At 39.0% G+C, this 14644-nt stretch overlaps 1 protein-coding gene across 1 annotated transcript; it reads right to left on the bottom strand.

Annotated features, from left to right (window-relative positions):
• Nucleotides 1-11178: 11178 nt before the first annotated feature.
• LOC111397139 (esterase AGAP003155-like) lies at nt 11179-14094 on the bottom strand. The gene is made up of 5 exons (XM_023023898.1): nt 13729-14094; nt 12617-12715; nt 12201-12387; nt 11821-11922; nt 11179-11385 (listed from the first exon to the last, which is right to left on the bottom strand). Exons 1-5 carry the CDS (start codon nt 13975-13977, stop codon nt 11324-11326), a joined length of 699 nt encoding a protein of 232 aa, XP_022879666.1. The 5' UTR covers nt 13978-14094; the 3' UTR covers nt 11179-11323.
• Nucleotides 14095-14644: the final 550 nt, after the last annotated feature.

Below are 14644 nucleotides of genomic sequence, written 5' to 3'. Positions count from 1 at the left end.
TGCACTATCAAAGCTAGCTAGCAGCAAGGACTCAGAGCTACTCACAATAGTACCTATTGAGCACCTCCTCCTACCTTCGATCGAGGCCCCAACTGTAATGTGGGTCGCTGGGACTCCCACTTGGATGCAACCAATTGTAGCATACCTCAAAGAACAGGCACTACCAACTAACAAGAATGAGGCTTACAAGCTAAGAAGGAGGTCAGCCCACTTCCTCTTCATTGATGACATTCTCTACAAGAGAAGCTTCTCCTCCCCACTCCTATGGTGCGTCGGAGGAGAAGAGGCTACCTACATATTGAGGGAAGTCCACGAAGGCGTATGCGACAACCACTCCGGAGGACTATCTCTGGCGCAAAAAATATTGAGGCAGGGGTACTACTGGCCCACACTAAAGAGGGACGCTCTCGAGTTTGTACGAAAATGTGATAAATGCCAGCGCTTCTCTCCGGTGCAGTGACAACCATCGCAGGAGCTGACCACCGTCTCTAGCCCCTGGCCTTTCTCAAAATGGGGTGTGGATCTCATAGGTCCCCTACCTAAAGGTAGAGGAGGGGCAAGTTTTGCAATTGTAGCTATTGATTACTTCACGAAGTGGGTCGAAGCCGAACCACTGGTAAAAATCACTGAAGCCAACACCTCCAAGTTCTTATGGAAAAATATTATTTGCCGGTTCGAAATTCCCCATTCAATTATCTCAGATAATGGCAGACAGTTTGACAACAAGAAGGTTAGAGAATTATGCGAAGAGCTTGGCATAAAGAAGCACTTCTCCACACCTCACCACCCCCAAGCAAACGGCCAAGTTGAGGCCGTGAACAAAACGATCAAGCAAGTCTTGAAAAAGGAAGCTTGATGTATCAAAAGGGCCTGGGTTATTGAGCTGTCCCAAGTCCTTTGGGCGATCCGAACCACCACCAGGACCCCAACAGGAGAAACACCCTTCTTCATGGCATTTGGAACTGAGGCTATGAGCCCCGTGGAGGTCAAACTTCCATCCCCAAGACGTCTGTACTTCAGCGAGATAACTAATGATGAGCTCCGGAGGCTCGACCTCGACTTCGTCGAAGAGAGAAGAGATGACTCCCAATTAAAGCTCGGCACATATCAGAGAAAGATGACAAGATATTTCAACTCGAAAGTCAAGAAGAGGTCATTTCGAATCAACGACCTTGTACTTAGGAGGGTCTTCCTTTCCTCAAAAGAACCTGGCTCCAGTTCCCTTGGCCCAAATTGGGAAGGTCTATACAAAATCAGAGAAGAAGTCCGACCTGGGACTTACTGGATTGAAGACATGAACGGCAAGGCACAACCCCGTCCATGGAACATTGAACACCTCAGAATCTACTACCAATAAATGTACTATCTTGCTGGATGACCTTTCCCAGCCTTTGTAACATTTCTATGGTTCAATAAAATTCAGTGATTAAATTAACGTGTTGTACTACCTCGACACCTCGGAGGAGAGGCTCACGTCCCACCTCTGGGCCACCTCACTTGAACTCCGAGGAGCTTGCACATGCCTCCCTTTGGCCAAAATAAACAAAACGCCAAGGGGAGAAGCCTCAACATGGCTGCACCACCTACCGTGTTTGGGATGCGTCGTAACCTCGGAGGAGAGGCTCGCGACCCACCTCTAGGCCACCTCGCTTGAACTCCGAGGCTCTAGCACATGCCTCCCTTTGGCTAGACAAAATGCCAAGAGAAGAAGCCACCTCACGTGCAATGGTTCCGAGGCTCAAACAGTTATTATGCTTAAGTCCGAGGTTCATTTGCTTAAGTCCGAGGTTCATACAGTTATTATGCTTAAGTAAAGTTCATTTGCTTAAGTCCGAGGCTTAAACAGTTATTATGCTTGTAAAGTTCATTCACTTAAGTCCGAGGTTCATTTGCTTAAGTCTGAGGTTCAATCCAGTTGTTTAAAGTAATTGAAGTTAAAGTACCAGGTTAGGGTTTAGTTGGTGCTACTGTCAACCTTTAAGTTCATTTGCTTAAACGAGGCGCGTACACTTGATAAAGAAACAACAATGAATAAAATAGGCATTATATTAATCTTCAGAAAGATTACAAAAGTAGGCCTCAGACCATTACATTCAAAAAATACTAAAAAGAAAACTAATCTAAGCTTGGGTAGATGGGAGAGGTGCTTCTGTACTTGGGGCTTCGGCAGCTTGAGCATCGGCATTTGCCTCCCCTACCTCAATTGCTTCATTACCATGCACGTCCTCAGCAGGGGTCTGAGGTACCTCATCCACGAATTTAGACCTGAGTTGAGTCAGATCCAAATTGGGATACAGTTCCTCTACCCACTCCATCACCTCAGCATAGGCAAAGTTTCTCCAGTATGCACTGAAACTCTTATACTCGTTTGTGTTGTGGAAGTTGGCAACGTACTCTTGCACCGCCTCTTCCCTCGCCTGTTGCGCCTCCTCTCTGGCATGGGATGCATCATCCACATACCATTTGAGTTGGGTTTCCAAGAACCGGTTAGCCTCTTAGGCACCCACCAAGGAGAGATTTGTCTTCTCCAGGGCCTCGGCGGTCACCTTCTGATGCTCATTCGAGACCTCCACCTTCTTTGTAAGGGAGGCCACCTCGCACTGTGACTCGTGGACCTCCTTCTTCAAGGCCTCAATCTGGGCCAAGGCAGACTCCAGCTTGGCCATTTCTTCAAGTTTTTGGGCCCTGACTTCTTCCACCTCGGCCCTAGCCGCCTTCAACTCCTCTGTAAGGGAGGCCGTCTTCTCCTCTGAAGACCTGGTCCTTGTCTAAAAATCACTTAGGGCCTCCCTGCATTCAAGAGCGAGGCCAAAAGTTCTGACGCTTTGGCTCACCAACACCCGCATCAAGTCGGTAGCATCGCAGGAGGAGGCATGTAGCTGCCACCTGTCCGTCCAGAACCGGTAAAAGTTCTCCGTAGCGCTTCGGACCTCCTGGGGAAGAGCCTCTACCAAAGCAGGGGCCAAGGTCTCCTCCCTTCCAGCTAGGAAGCTTCGAGACTTCTCCTTTTCTCGAATAGGCTTTTGTTTAGCTGCCTCCTCCTCGGCAGCCTCAGCAGCCCTCCTCGCAGCCTCCTCCCTGGCCTCCTCGGCCTCAGCTTCTCTGACCATTTCTAACTTGATGGCTTTGGAGGCAGATGCGAGCAGTTTTGGCTTGCCTGTTGATTTGGCCTCGTGGGACACTGACGTCCCAAATTTCCCGGACGAGCTACTAACGTGTACCAGCTTCCTCCTCTTCGCCTCCTCTGGGACTTTCTCTTTTCCCCGAGGCTCCTTTGGCTTCTCCTGCCTCTGGGAAGCTCCCTCTTCGGAAGCCTTTGGAGTACTGTCCTTAGAAAGGCGTTCCACCTTGCCTCGAACCTCCTTAGCCCCGCTAGACCCCGGCTTCAAGGCCCTAGCCTTGGCGGTGGTGGTGGCTTTTATAATTGTAGCCATGTCTGGAGCTGGGTACTCTCTCCTCTTGAATTTATCTGCATAAGAGCATCAGGTCAGCACATCAATGTCTAATAAAAAACACAAGAAAATTTACAACTATGGGAGCCTCGTACCTCTGGAAGCCATTAGTCTAAAATCCAGAAAGTAGCGACTCCGATCGATCAGATGGTCGAAGTGGCGGAGCTTCAAAGGCCTCTTGTAGATATCCTCTATCACCTCGAACTCCTCCTTGCTGAGCTCGAACCTCGTACTACAATTTGCAATGGAACCCCCAACAGTTATAAATTTTCAAAGTGTTCAATCCAGAACTACAAAAAGTGGCTGGGAGACTCACGAGCTTCGTAGTATTGGGTCGGCACTGTGCAAGAAAGGGTCTTGTCCCCCTCCACTGCCTGCCATTTTCCCCGCACCCAGAACCAGGACTCCTTCCACCCCTTAATGGAGGAAGGCAGCCCCACCACAAAGGGTGCGTGAGCCCCCCAAGGTGTAAGATAATACCACCCCCTGGACTCCTTCCCAATAATCCGAGGCTGAAAAAGAGTCATGAATACATGGAGAGGCATGTCTTTCCCAAGTGACACCTCCTTCCATAGGCAGTATGAGCCAACCAACTGGCTCCACCCATTTGGCAGGACCTGGGTCAGCGACAACATAAAATTCCTCAACACTGCCCTAAAGAAGGGGTGCAGAGGAAGACGCATACCTGCCTTAAACAGGTATTCACTGACTGCCACGCATCCGGACCTCGGATAGCAGGCCTGTTCATTTGGCTCGGGGACTAGCATCTCTATGGTGTTGGGGACACTGTATCTCTCCCTGATCTCCCCTAACCTCTTCCACGTCATACTTGAGGGCACCCTAGACGCCCCCACTCTTCAATATAATCTATTGGGTCTTCAGTCATGGCATAATTTTCAGCCTCGGCATCCCCCTCCTGACTGACCTCGTAATCTAACGACGCAACTGTCACCAACTCCCTACCCGAGGTGGACTCCATCTCACAGAATAAACACAAAAAAATAAGGTTTTTCTGCGAATGATACCTAAGAGAACACTACGAACGGAGATAAGTCGGAAAATAAAAAACAGGCAGCCTTGACGTTGGAAAGTTCAGGAATTTGAGAGAGAATCGAATTGCAAATTTTCAAAAGTCCTAAAAAATGGGATTTTCTTACCCTTTTTAGAGGTCCAGGACGAACCCCAACCGTTAGATCGAAACTCAACCAATTTGAACCATCCATTGTAGATCAAATCCGAGGCGTTGAATTCAAACGATTTTTCTACCCTACGCCTCAGATTCAAACGTGCCTCCTACGACCCCATCCAATGCGTCTGCTTCTAGAACCTCTAGCTGTCCTCATAATTGTGTTTTAATCGACGGCAGCAGGCGCCTTGGAAGTCGGACGGACCAGCCACTTTTCCTCGAAAATAAGCACAAAACATCAAATCATTGGCACAGCTATCGACGCACAATCATTACCATTGAGCCTCGGCTGATGAAGCCAACAAGCCTCGTAGGTTTGATTTCTCAACCACCTCGGCTTCAATTTCAACGTTCAGCCAACCTGCCTTGCAGGTTTGGTTTCCCAACCACCTCTGCCTCGCCTTCACCACAGCCTCGGCTCTTCACCAGTCACCCACAGCAGTACATCTCTAACTCCAACCATGATATAAATATCTATACTTGGACTTGGGGGACTATTGTTACATGTTGTCATACTTGGCCAACCTACCTGGGCCAATGGCCCACCCAAGGCGAACCACGTGGTCCTTCAACCAAGGTGTCATAGATCGCGAGGTGGACTATGGCCGAAGCCCTTCAAGTCGAGGTCTACTAGCCGAGGCCCCCTTTGATCGAGGCCTGTGAATGTACCCGAGGTCGACATGCCGAGGCCTATGACTCGAAGCCATGATGCTGAAACTGGTTGAAGATAGCTGAAGCCCTCAAGTGGAAGTATCGTATGAAATGGCCGACGCCCCGAAGCCGATGCAGGAGCCCTCAAACCACAAGTGGGCATCCTCCATGGTCACTTCTCCCAAGAGAGTGCCTACACAAAGATCTTATTCGAATGATTGATGGAACGTTTGTCATAAACATAAATGTCAAGTCTTGTCACTAGTATGGAGACTCTGCACAAGCAATAAATGTGCAGCAAGCTAGCAAGTCAAGCCCCATACCTAGGACAAGATATTTGAATCAAAGAGATGATGACACGTGCCACCTCATCCAAGTGCTCCCATTTCACATGTATCACTATAAATACTTCCCTTGTGTAACATCAAAAGGCTAATGCAAGAATCAATACAAAGAACTACACTTTACTCAACTCTCTCTCATTTACTTACATACACAAATCGAGTTTATACACATTTACATATACATCTACGAACACCGGTTGGTAATTATTGTACAATCGGATCACGAACAACTCGTCGGATTCCGAACGTCACTGTCCCACATCGTTGGGCTATTCCCACGCCCTTAGTATCGTTCGTTGTAGACCGTCCACGTGTCATAGCGTGTTGGACATTCGCCCACGTGTGCGCGAGTGGGACCGGCATCTGTTGGCAACATATTTTGGAGTCAACAACAACAGTTTAATTATTTATTATATCACTCTGGTCTTAATTTTAAGATAGCCTTATAAACAATTAATTACATATATATACCCATATGACAAATTAAAATTTCCCAACAATCTCCTACTTTGGCCGCATATGTTACCTGATAAATGTGTATAACCTTATGACGTCAAAACTTTTGTTATCATAGCCAAAAGTATTTTCAAACAATCTCGTCTATCAATTATGTCAATATAAGATCAAAGTTGTCTTTGTTACGAAAATCATAACTAAATCCTCGATGGTCACGTATATCAACACAATCAAATGATAAAGATTAAGTGTAGATGTGTAGCATAGAAAGTACAATCAATGTGATCCAAACATGCCTATTTTGAACTGGTCCTACCCTATTCTTTAATGAGATCAACCATAAATTTTAATCAGAGTGGAACTGAACCGAATACTTTATTTCTAAAATAAATCGAATATCCATGGATAGAATTATGTGTCTAAAACTGACAACATACGAATACAAACTCTCATTAAACTAACATATCATCAAAAAAAATGCAACACCAATGCGAGCAGTATACTCATGAAAGACCTTTGGTGATAGCCCCTTAGTAAACAAATCTTTAACTATAGAGTTTGTCCTAATTATTCCATAGAAACTTGAATACTCTGAATTCTTTCATTGACAACAAGGAACTTAATGTCTATAAATTTTGACATCGTCAAGTTCATGTTGGAATATAAGATTGCCATTGTCATAGAATAACTAAAGTGAATTTTCAAATCCATCTAAAATGTACAATCTAGAAACAAAATTTTGTAGTCATATTCCATGATCACAATCAGAATATCCAATGATCTTCAATTGATCTGATTTTTCCGAATGTGATCGTATCATTCTTAATTATCTATAAATACCGAATAACCTAGTTGACTGCTTTCCAAATATTTATCATATAGTTATTTCAAATAACTATCTAGCATTCAAATAATGAAAGTCATATCCAGACGTATACAAACCTTAGCATACATTAAACTCCCAACTGTTGAAGCATAGGGAATTTTTTGTATTTTCCTTTCTTTAAGTTTTTTCTTGAGGCATTAATTGAGACTAAACTTGTCTTCCTTATTAATAAGGGTATTACCTAGTTTACATACTTGTATCCCAAATTTTTTAAGAACTTTATCGATATAACTATTTTGTGATAATACAAAAATATCACAAGAACGATCCTGATGTATTTGTATCCCTCACATAAAAGAAGCATCACCAAATTCTTTGATTTCAAAATTTTATGGGAGTTTTAAAATTTGTAACCCTTAACAGTTGCTTTAATTGGAACTTTGTGGAGAATTTAAGCTGCAGTCTTTAGTGCTTCAACCTAGAGATATTCTAGTATAGTATAAGATGATTCCACATTTCTCTAGGAATTTAGAAAAAGGCTCTGAATATTGTTTTCCTAATCCGTCATATTTGTCATAGTATTTACCACTACGGTAAGATTTGAATTGTTTAATTCTTTTACTGAGTTGATTTTCAATCTGAGCTTCCTATACCTTGATAATGTCTAGTGTTTGAAATTTTTCATAGATGATATATATGTATCCATAGTGAGAAAAAATCGCATTTGAACATAATAAATTATTGTTAACTATTTCAAGAAGTCAAAGGAAACAGCCTACAGATATCCATTTGAATTAGTTCTAAGATGTCTGAAGTTCTATCTTTTTATAGTTGTTTGTTTTCCCTTAATATAATTAACATAAACACTTGAGCCTTAAAAATTCAAGAAATCAAGAATTCCTTCTAACATAAGATTTTACATTCTCTTTTGAGAGATGTGACTTAATTGCTTGTGTCATAACGAAACAAAATTCTCATTGGTTAATTTATGTTTAATACCACGTAAATTTACATGCAATGCTTTCTTTATAAGAGACTATGGATGTAAATTTGGCTCTTCAGCTTGGGCGGCCCGTTGCTTGACCATGAAAAAGTCTGAGCAGGCTCGGCTGTGGCTCGAAGGCACTGAGCTGTGCCTAACGAGCCACACGGGCAATTTCGGCCCAAGTCGGCTTGATAAATTAAAAATAAATAAATGGCAACAATTAAAAAATATATACACACACACACACACACACACACACACACACACACACACATTTAAAACTTCTTAAGGCAATAGATTTGTTGCCAGTTAAGGCGGCTTTAGCTATCTGTTACAAGCAGCAGATTTGTTGCCGGTTAAGGTAGCAAAATTGAAGGCAACTTCGTAGCTACTGATAGCTATCTAGAAGTTATAAAAAAAAATTACTTGGCTCATCTCGGTTCAGTAAGTCTGACCCGAAAGCTCAGGTTAAGCCTAGATTTTTTGGTTGAGCAAAAGCTCGGCTTGACTTGGGCCCGAAAAAAGCTCGTACCATGTTACTCAAGGCAAGCTCGAACCTCAAGTTTCAGCTCACGAGTCGGCTCTTTGACGCGCCTATAAGAGACAATTGTATTAAGCATATATAGATTATCATAATAAGATAAAGAATTGGTATCCACAATATTTGAATTAAAAAAAAAAAACTAAATTGACTATTTCCAATTGAACAGAAGTAACCGAATTCATTCAATGTAGAAATAGAAATCAAATTTCGTCCAAAAAGACGATATTGCAAATGTCTCTTTCAAATCCAAATAATAACCCATTTTTAATAATAACCTAAAAGTCCTTATAGCCTCTACCTTAACGAATTCGCCATTGCCCCACATATATGAATATTTCAGCATCAATTGACTTTAGGCTGTTTAAGCAACCCTGCATAGATACATTTATATGAATAGTGACACATAAATTTATCCATAAAATGTGTCTAATTATTGAAATTAAATTAATCTCAAAATAAACCAAAGTAAGAAGTGTACATTTCTTCACATGCCAAGCGTGGTATTTAGTACAGTCTCTCTTTGTATATTCCAAATTTTCACAAAAGAAATAATAAGATGATTAATCCTTTTCAGGCTTTTGCTATATCTTTTTAACTAAACTAGATCCAACTTTTTTATTCTTCAAATTGTGTTTAGAGGTACTTGTCAAGTGAATATATCTAGTTCTCTCTTACTTTAGACTGTCTTCTTCTTGCACGTATTATGGAGCTCATTAAGAGTCCACTTTCCCTTTTGACAACTGTAACTGACCTTAAATTAATCAAATTGTGAAGAAAAAATCAAAACCACATGCACGAGCAAGTCATCAAACAACTCAAACTTAAATGTCTTTGATTTTGAAGTAGGATGAGATACATCCACGATATACTCCCATATATTTTCTTTAACATTATACTTTAGTGAAACCAAATTTGTCAGAAGCATGCTAGTTTTGATCGTACCGCTTTTTTCGTAAAGCATTTTGGAATATTTCTTTAAGAAATTTCTTGGTAGTTACCTTATCGAACATAGTGTCCTTGAATGTTGTTGGAATTTCAAGCTTCATAATCATAAGATTTATGCAGTTTGAACGATCCCAATTATTCAAATCCAGTTTTATTAGTGGAACTCTTATTCGTAAGAGTAGTGGATTGCATAATCCTTAACGCAAGGTCTAGATCCATGCCGTCAAAAACAATAGAAACATTCTCTTTTCAACTCTTAAGCTTTGGTTCAAGCACTGGAATTGAATTGATATTAACAGATATTGTAGAAGCAGATGGATTAACCGAATAGAGAACCAAAACTTAAATAACATGTTCACGTGAAAAACCGTATTAAGGCTATCTTTGGACCGGCACAATGTTCATTATCACAGGTGTGTAGATGATTAAGGCTATCTTTGGACCGACACAATGTTCACATAATGGAAAACTTTACGATTGTCACATATTCATTATCATAGGTGTGCAAATGATTCGGCCAAACATTGACATTCCTTTAAACAAGTGAATATCTGCATGAATTATGTACGTACAACCTTCCTAATATTTCAAATAAATTAATTTAGGCAAGAGAAGTTACTTTGGCAACATATTATTTTAACTAATCTATTTTAGAAAATTAGTAATCCGAAATAAATATTAAGCACCAAAATTTAAAATTGATTGTCCCTTTATATTTTATTTTTCTCTTTTGTGGCCAAAACAAAATAATAATACACACACACACACACATGCACGCATGACCAGAAAATCGGCGCTACTTGGGCACTGCGCCAAGGCAGCACTAGGTCGGCGAGACCAACGCTGGTCACGTTGCTTTACAACAGCCACCGGACTTCGTAGCTCCGTAACTGCTGTTTTGAACCAGAATATTCGAAAAATCTCGAAAATCTTATTTTGAATTTTAGGGTTAAAATTCATATCCTAGATTGGAAAATTCAAATTATGACTTTCAACCCTAAAAATTCATTCTTGAAAAAATTCTGAATTTTGAAATTTATGGCGAAACTTCATATTCCAAAACTCAATATATGAATTTCAACCACAAATTTTTTATTTTTTTTCATCCCAATGCTTTAACATGTATTCGGCTCCGATACCACCTGTAATTTTTTATAAAATTTTAAACTTTATAAAACTATATGAACTTTAGAACTTAAAAATCTAAATTTTTTTATTATCAAAATCCTCCATGTCAAATCACCAAGAAAATTAATAATATAGAATATACCTTAATTTTTTGGAATGATTCTTTATTATTGGATATTGAATCTTGAAATTTGAACTCCAATCTTTTCATTTTTGGCTTCCTCACTTTTAATCTTGAATTTTGCCTTCTTTGATTCTTTAATTCATTTTTTTTTTTAGTTTTGCTTCTTCATCTATAATCTTGATTCTTGAATTCCTTCTTGATTTTTGATTGTGAATATTGGATCTTCATCTTCAATATGATTTCTCTTGTATTTTTGCGTTGATAGAATGACACAAAGAATAAGAAATTGATATGATTTGGAAACCATAATCCTATATATAATTTCTATATGTATTTCGCCCATCATAAAATACAATTATAAAGAAATCTGATATCTATACATATTATTCGACCCACACTTTATTTAGATACCCCAAGCCTAACAGTTTAATTATTTATTAGATAACTTTAATTTTGAGCTTAACTTCAAGATATCATTATACACAATTATTTACATATGTAGGGCACATGACAAACTAAAATTTTCCAAACAATAGATGCTGCACAAATAAATCAACAGCGGATGATTCATTGTTGAAGTCCAAATCTACAATTACAATATTTCATTACATTACAAATCATACTTTGTCATTTCATGAACATGACCGTGTGAAGTAAAGCATAGATTCAACACAAAAAAGTTTTACACCTCATGCAATTGCATTTTCTGAATAAAACCCAGCATTTTCTCAAGGTCTTCCCCAACTGCAGCAACAAAACAAAGTCATACAATTTGAGGCAAACATCTCAATCTACCACTTTTAACACTTTTTTTTTTAAAGAAAAATAATTTTTTGAGTAAGGTGTGGTTAAAAATAGCAAAAACATATGTGGATTCCATAAAATTTGTGATTGCATATGATTGTTTGGGGAAAAATTAATTTCAAAATAATCAATGACAAACAAGCTTCAAATTTTGTTTAATATCAAAAATAAAAATAAAAATAAAAATAAAAATAAATTATATTTCATTACGTCTTGTTTGGTAGAGAGGACTGACTAATGATAGATAATATTAAAAGGGAAAATAAAGGTAAATTCTATTCTTCATTGTCTAACTTGATCTAATATTACATAACAAACGTATATTTAAGTTTTTCACTAACCTAAATCACCAAAAAAATAAGTAACCATACTCACCCAATCTTGGTACTGTGTGTCCCTTGGGATGGTTAATCACAACAGGATCCACAAAAGAGTTCAGTAAAGCTTCGCCCTCTTCCCTCAAGAAGTCAAACTCACCTGGAAAATATACATAATATATATAAAATTTGAGATAATTTTATGTAAACGCTTTTAAATATAGCAATATACTCAACCTAATTTAACCTCTTTTACTTAGTAGCATGTTTGGAATCATGGACTAGACAGGCTATTAAAAGTAAAAAATCTCATTCAATTTTGTATTTTCAAGTTTTGTCTAGTACTGCAAATCAAACCTGCCTGAAGCAGTAAGTATGCAACATACTCGAACACAAAACCGACAAGCAAAGACGTAAAATGAAGAGAATTGACAATACCTATAATGTGCAGTGATGGGCACTTGACTAGAGATGAAAATGCATTGGTGGCAAGTTTGGGCAACCCAAACATGGACCCTCCAAATTTGCTTCCTGATATTAAAATGAGAAACTTAATATCTGGGACTTTGGTAAGTGCTACACCTTCCCTTTGCATTCCGGGCAAGGCTGCTGATAAAAGTGCCCCCTATCAAACGGATACACAAACTAATGAGTCCCAAATATTGTAACAATTTATGAATCTCCCGTTCTTTTTGCTGAATTGAATTGAAAAGATTCATATAGTCGACTCTAAATTTATCGAGAAACCGCGTAAATAATGAAAGTTAATGAATCTCTTTCTCCCTCTCCGTTTTTTGGAAGTGACAAAAAGATTCATTTAACCTACTTCAAATTTATAAGCAAAGCAGACATACCTGAGAAAAACCCAGAACACCATCAAATGGTCCATGCTTTAGCATATGGTCTTCCAGGAAATCAAGGCATTCTTCAAAATTGTAGTATTCTTTGAAATCCTATAAACATATGTACTTCAATACAATAATTGGCATCATTTAATGAATTTAAAAGTAAATTGGCAGAAAATTCTCTCAATGTTCTAACTCAAGTAGAAATATCCATAAAGCTTGAACTGCTTTCTAATTGGACCTCTGGTATCTTATAGCCAAGCGTATTTATCTAACTGCTAAGTGAGAACCTACTCTTACCGTATCATAAAATTAACTTTTTTGAGTGATATAGATACAAACGTATCTATAATTAACTTGTTTACCTATCATATAAAGAAACTTTTGAAGCTAAAATACATGTTTTGCCAATTTTCTCCATTTCACAAATTTATAATTGGTTTATAAATAAGAATAGTAACGAGTCTCATAAAATGTGCGGATAATAATGAGTAATAGTTATGAATATATGGTCAAAATTAATATTTAACTTCATTTGAATTTATAAATCACTTATAAATTTGTATCCAAAAAGAATTTGCTGAACATATATTAGACATTTTTTAACCAGAAATCTTTATTTATCTGTTGTCAGTTATATAATCATAACCAATCCTTCATTAAGATCTCTTTATTATCAAATATAAAAATATCACACCAATCAAATAACTTCTCCACTTATTTTTTGACTCTCTAAAATATTACTTAAATAATTATGTATAAGAAGCATTTTCCAAAATATGAACATACAACAAGAGAGTTCTCTGCCTCCTTATGCAGTTATTGATCAAGAAACATGAACAACTATGGGTGTTAAATGGGAGTGGCTTGACTTGCCTCAAGAAAATTGAGCTCGACTTGCCTTGCCTATAATCGGGCTGTCCCGCCTCAAGACCTTCGCGAGCCTAGGGCGAGCTGACTCCCACGCAAGCCGATAAACGGCTTGCACAAGCCTCGGCTTGCGACCGAAGCTTGCTTGGGGCGGTAGTGGGACAACTTCGAACTCAATATTGGCGATGCCCATTTAAACGCATTACAGTAGTCATAATAAAAAAGAGGAAGAAAATAACAATTAGTGTTACCTTATCGGCCTGGAACCACTCAAAGAATGGAGGATCATAAATCCCTTCAACATCAGACTTCCCCTGAGCAGGAAAAGGTGCATCTAGAAACATAAGATCCAACTTCTCAAGAACAGATTCGGGCCATCGAGAAATCAATTTCTTCAGGATTTCACCACTCGTTCTGAATCCATGGAGGCAAAGAATTCTCAGTTTTCTTTGGATTTCATTTTTAATGATACCATTTTCCTGTTTTCCCTCATCCTCCATTGGTGGAATCGGATTACGTTTGCTGGGAAAATAAGTTGATGCTTTTAAATAGGGAAAAAGTGGGGGAACTCAGTAGGGTACAGGGTGCGTGGGCAGTTGGGCATTGATTTTAATTCAAGATGAGAAGATAGCAGTTAGCGGCCGAAATTTATGGCAATTAACCTCGCTATATCTCAACCGTGATACTCGTAAACCGGGGTTGACACCTAGTGTACCGATCTCCTCATAATAGGAGGGTTCATGATTTTTTTTATTCGTCCTAAACCCCCCTTGTTGTGAGGGGTCGATACAATCTCGATGTACAAATATCAAAATTCTTGCTATATTGAGGGGGGAAATCTTGTACATATTACATATGGGTATTGATAACAATGCATTCACATTATTTATAGAATGAGAATGAAAAATAGAGTCGTTACGGACCCTATACAAGAGATAGAAATTCAAAAATGGTGGATTGATATGACGAATAACAGTCATATTTTTCATTTTAATAAGATAAAAATGGAGCTCAAATAGGGCCTCATACACAATTTTAACTTATTTTTTGCGATATTATACAAGATTTTATTTTAATTCATATAATCAATTTAAAATTTTAATGAAAAATACTAACTGCCCAAGGCCAAATCCACTTGGTGCCTTCCTATTGGAGGGGCGGGGGGGG

The sequence above is a fragment of the Olea europaea genome, chromosome 7 (genome assembly GCF_002742605.1).
Source record: "Olea europaea var. sylvestris chromosome 7, O_europaea_v1, whole genome shotgun sequence".
Lineage (NCBI taxonomy): Eukaryota > Viridiplantae > Streptophyta > Magnoliopsida > Lamiales > Oleaceae > Olea > Olea europaea.
This window is presented reverse-complemented; position numbering and strand designations above follow the sequence as displayed.

What these genes read in the sequence shown, in the direction of transcription:
- LOC111397139 (XM_023023898.1), bottom strand. Translation starts at nt 13,977, where the DNA reads ATGGAGGATGAGGGAAAACAGGAAAATGGTATCATTAAAAATGAAATC. An exon ending in AGTGGTTCCAGGCCGATAAG is followed by an intron (nt 12,716 to 13,728) that starts GTAACACTAATT and finishes ATATGTTTATAG; the next exon opens with GATTTCAAAGAATACTACAA. An exon ending in GTGTTCTGGGTTTTTCTCAG is followed by an intron (nt 12,388 to 12,616) that starts GTATGTCTGCTT and finishes TCCGTTTGATAG; the next exon opens with GGGGCACTTTTATCAGCAGC.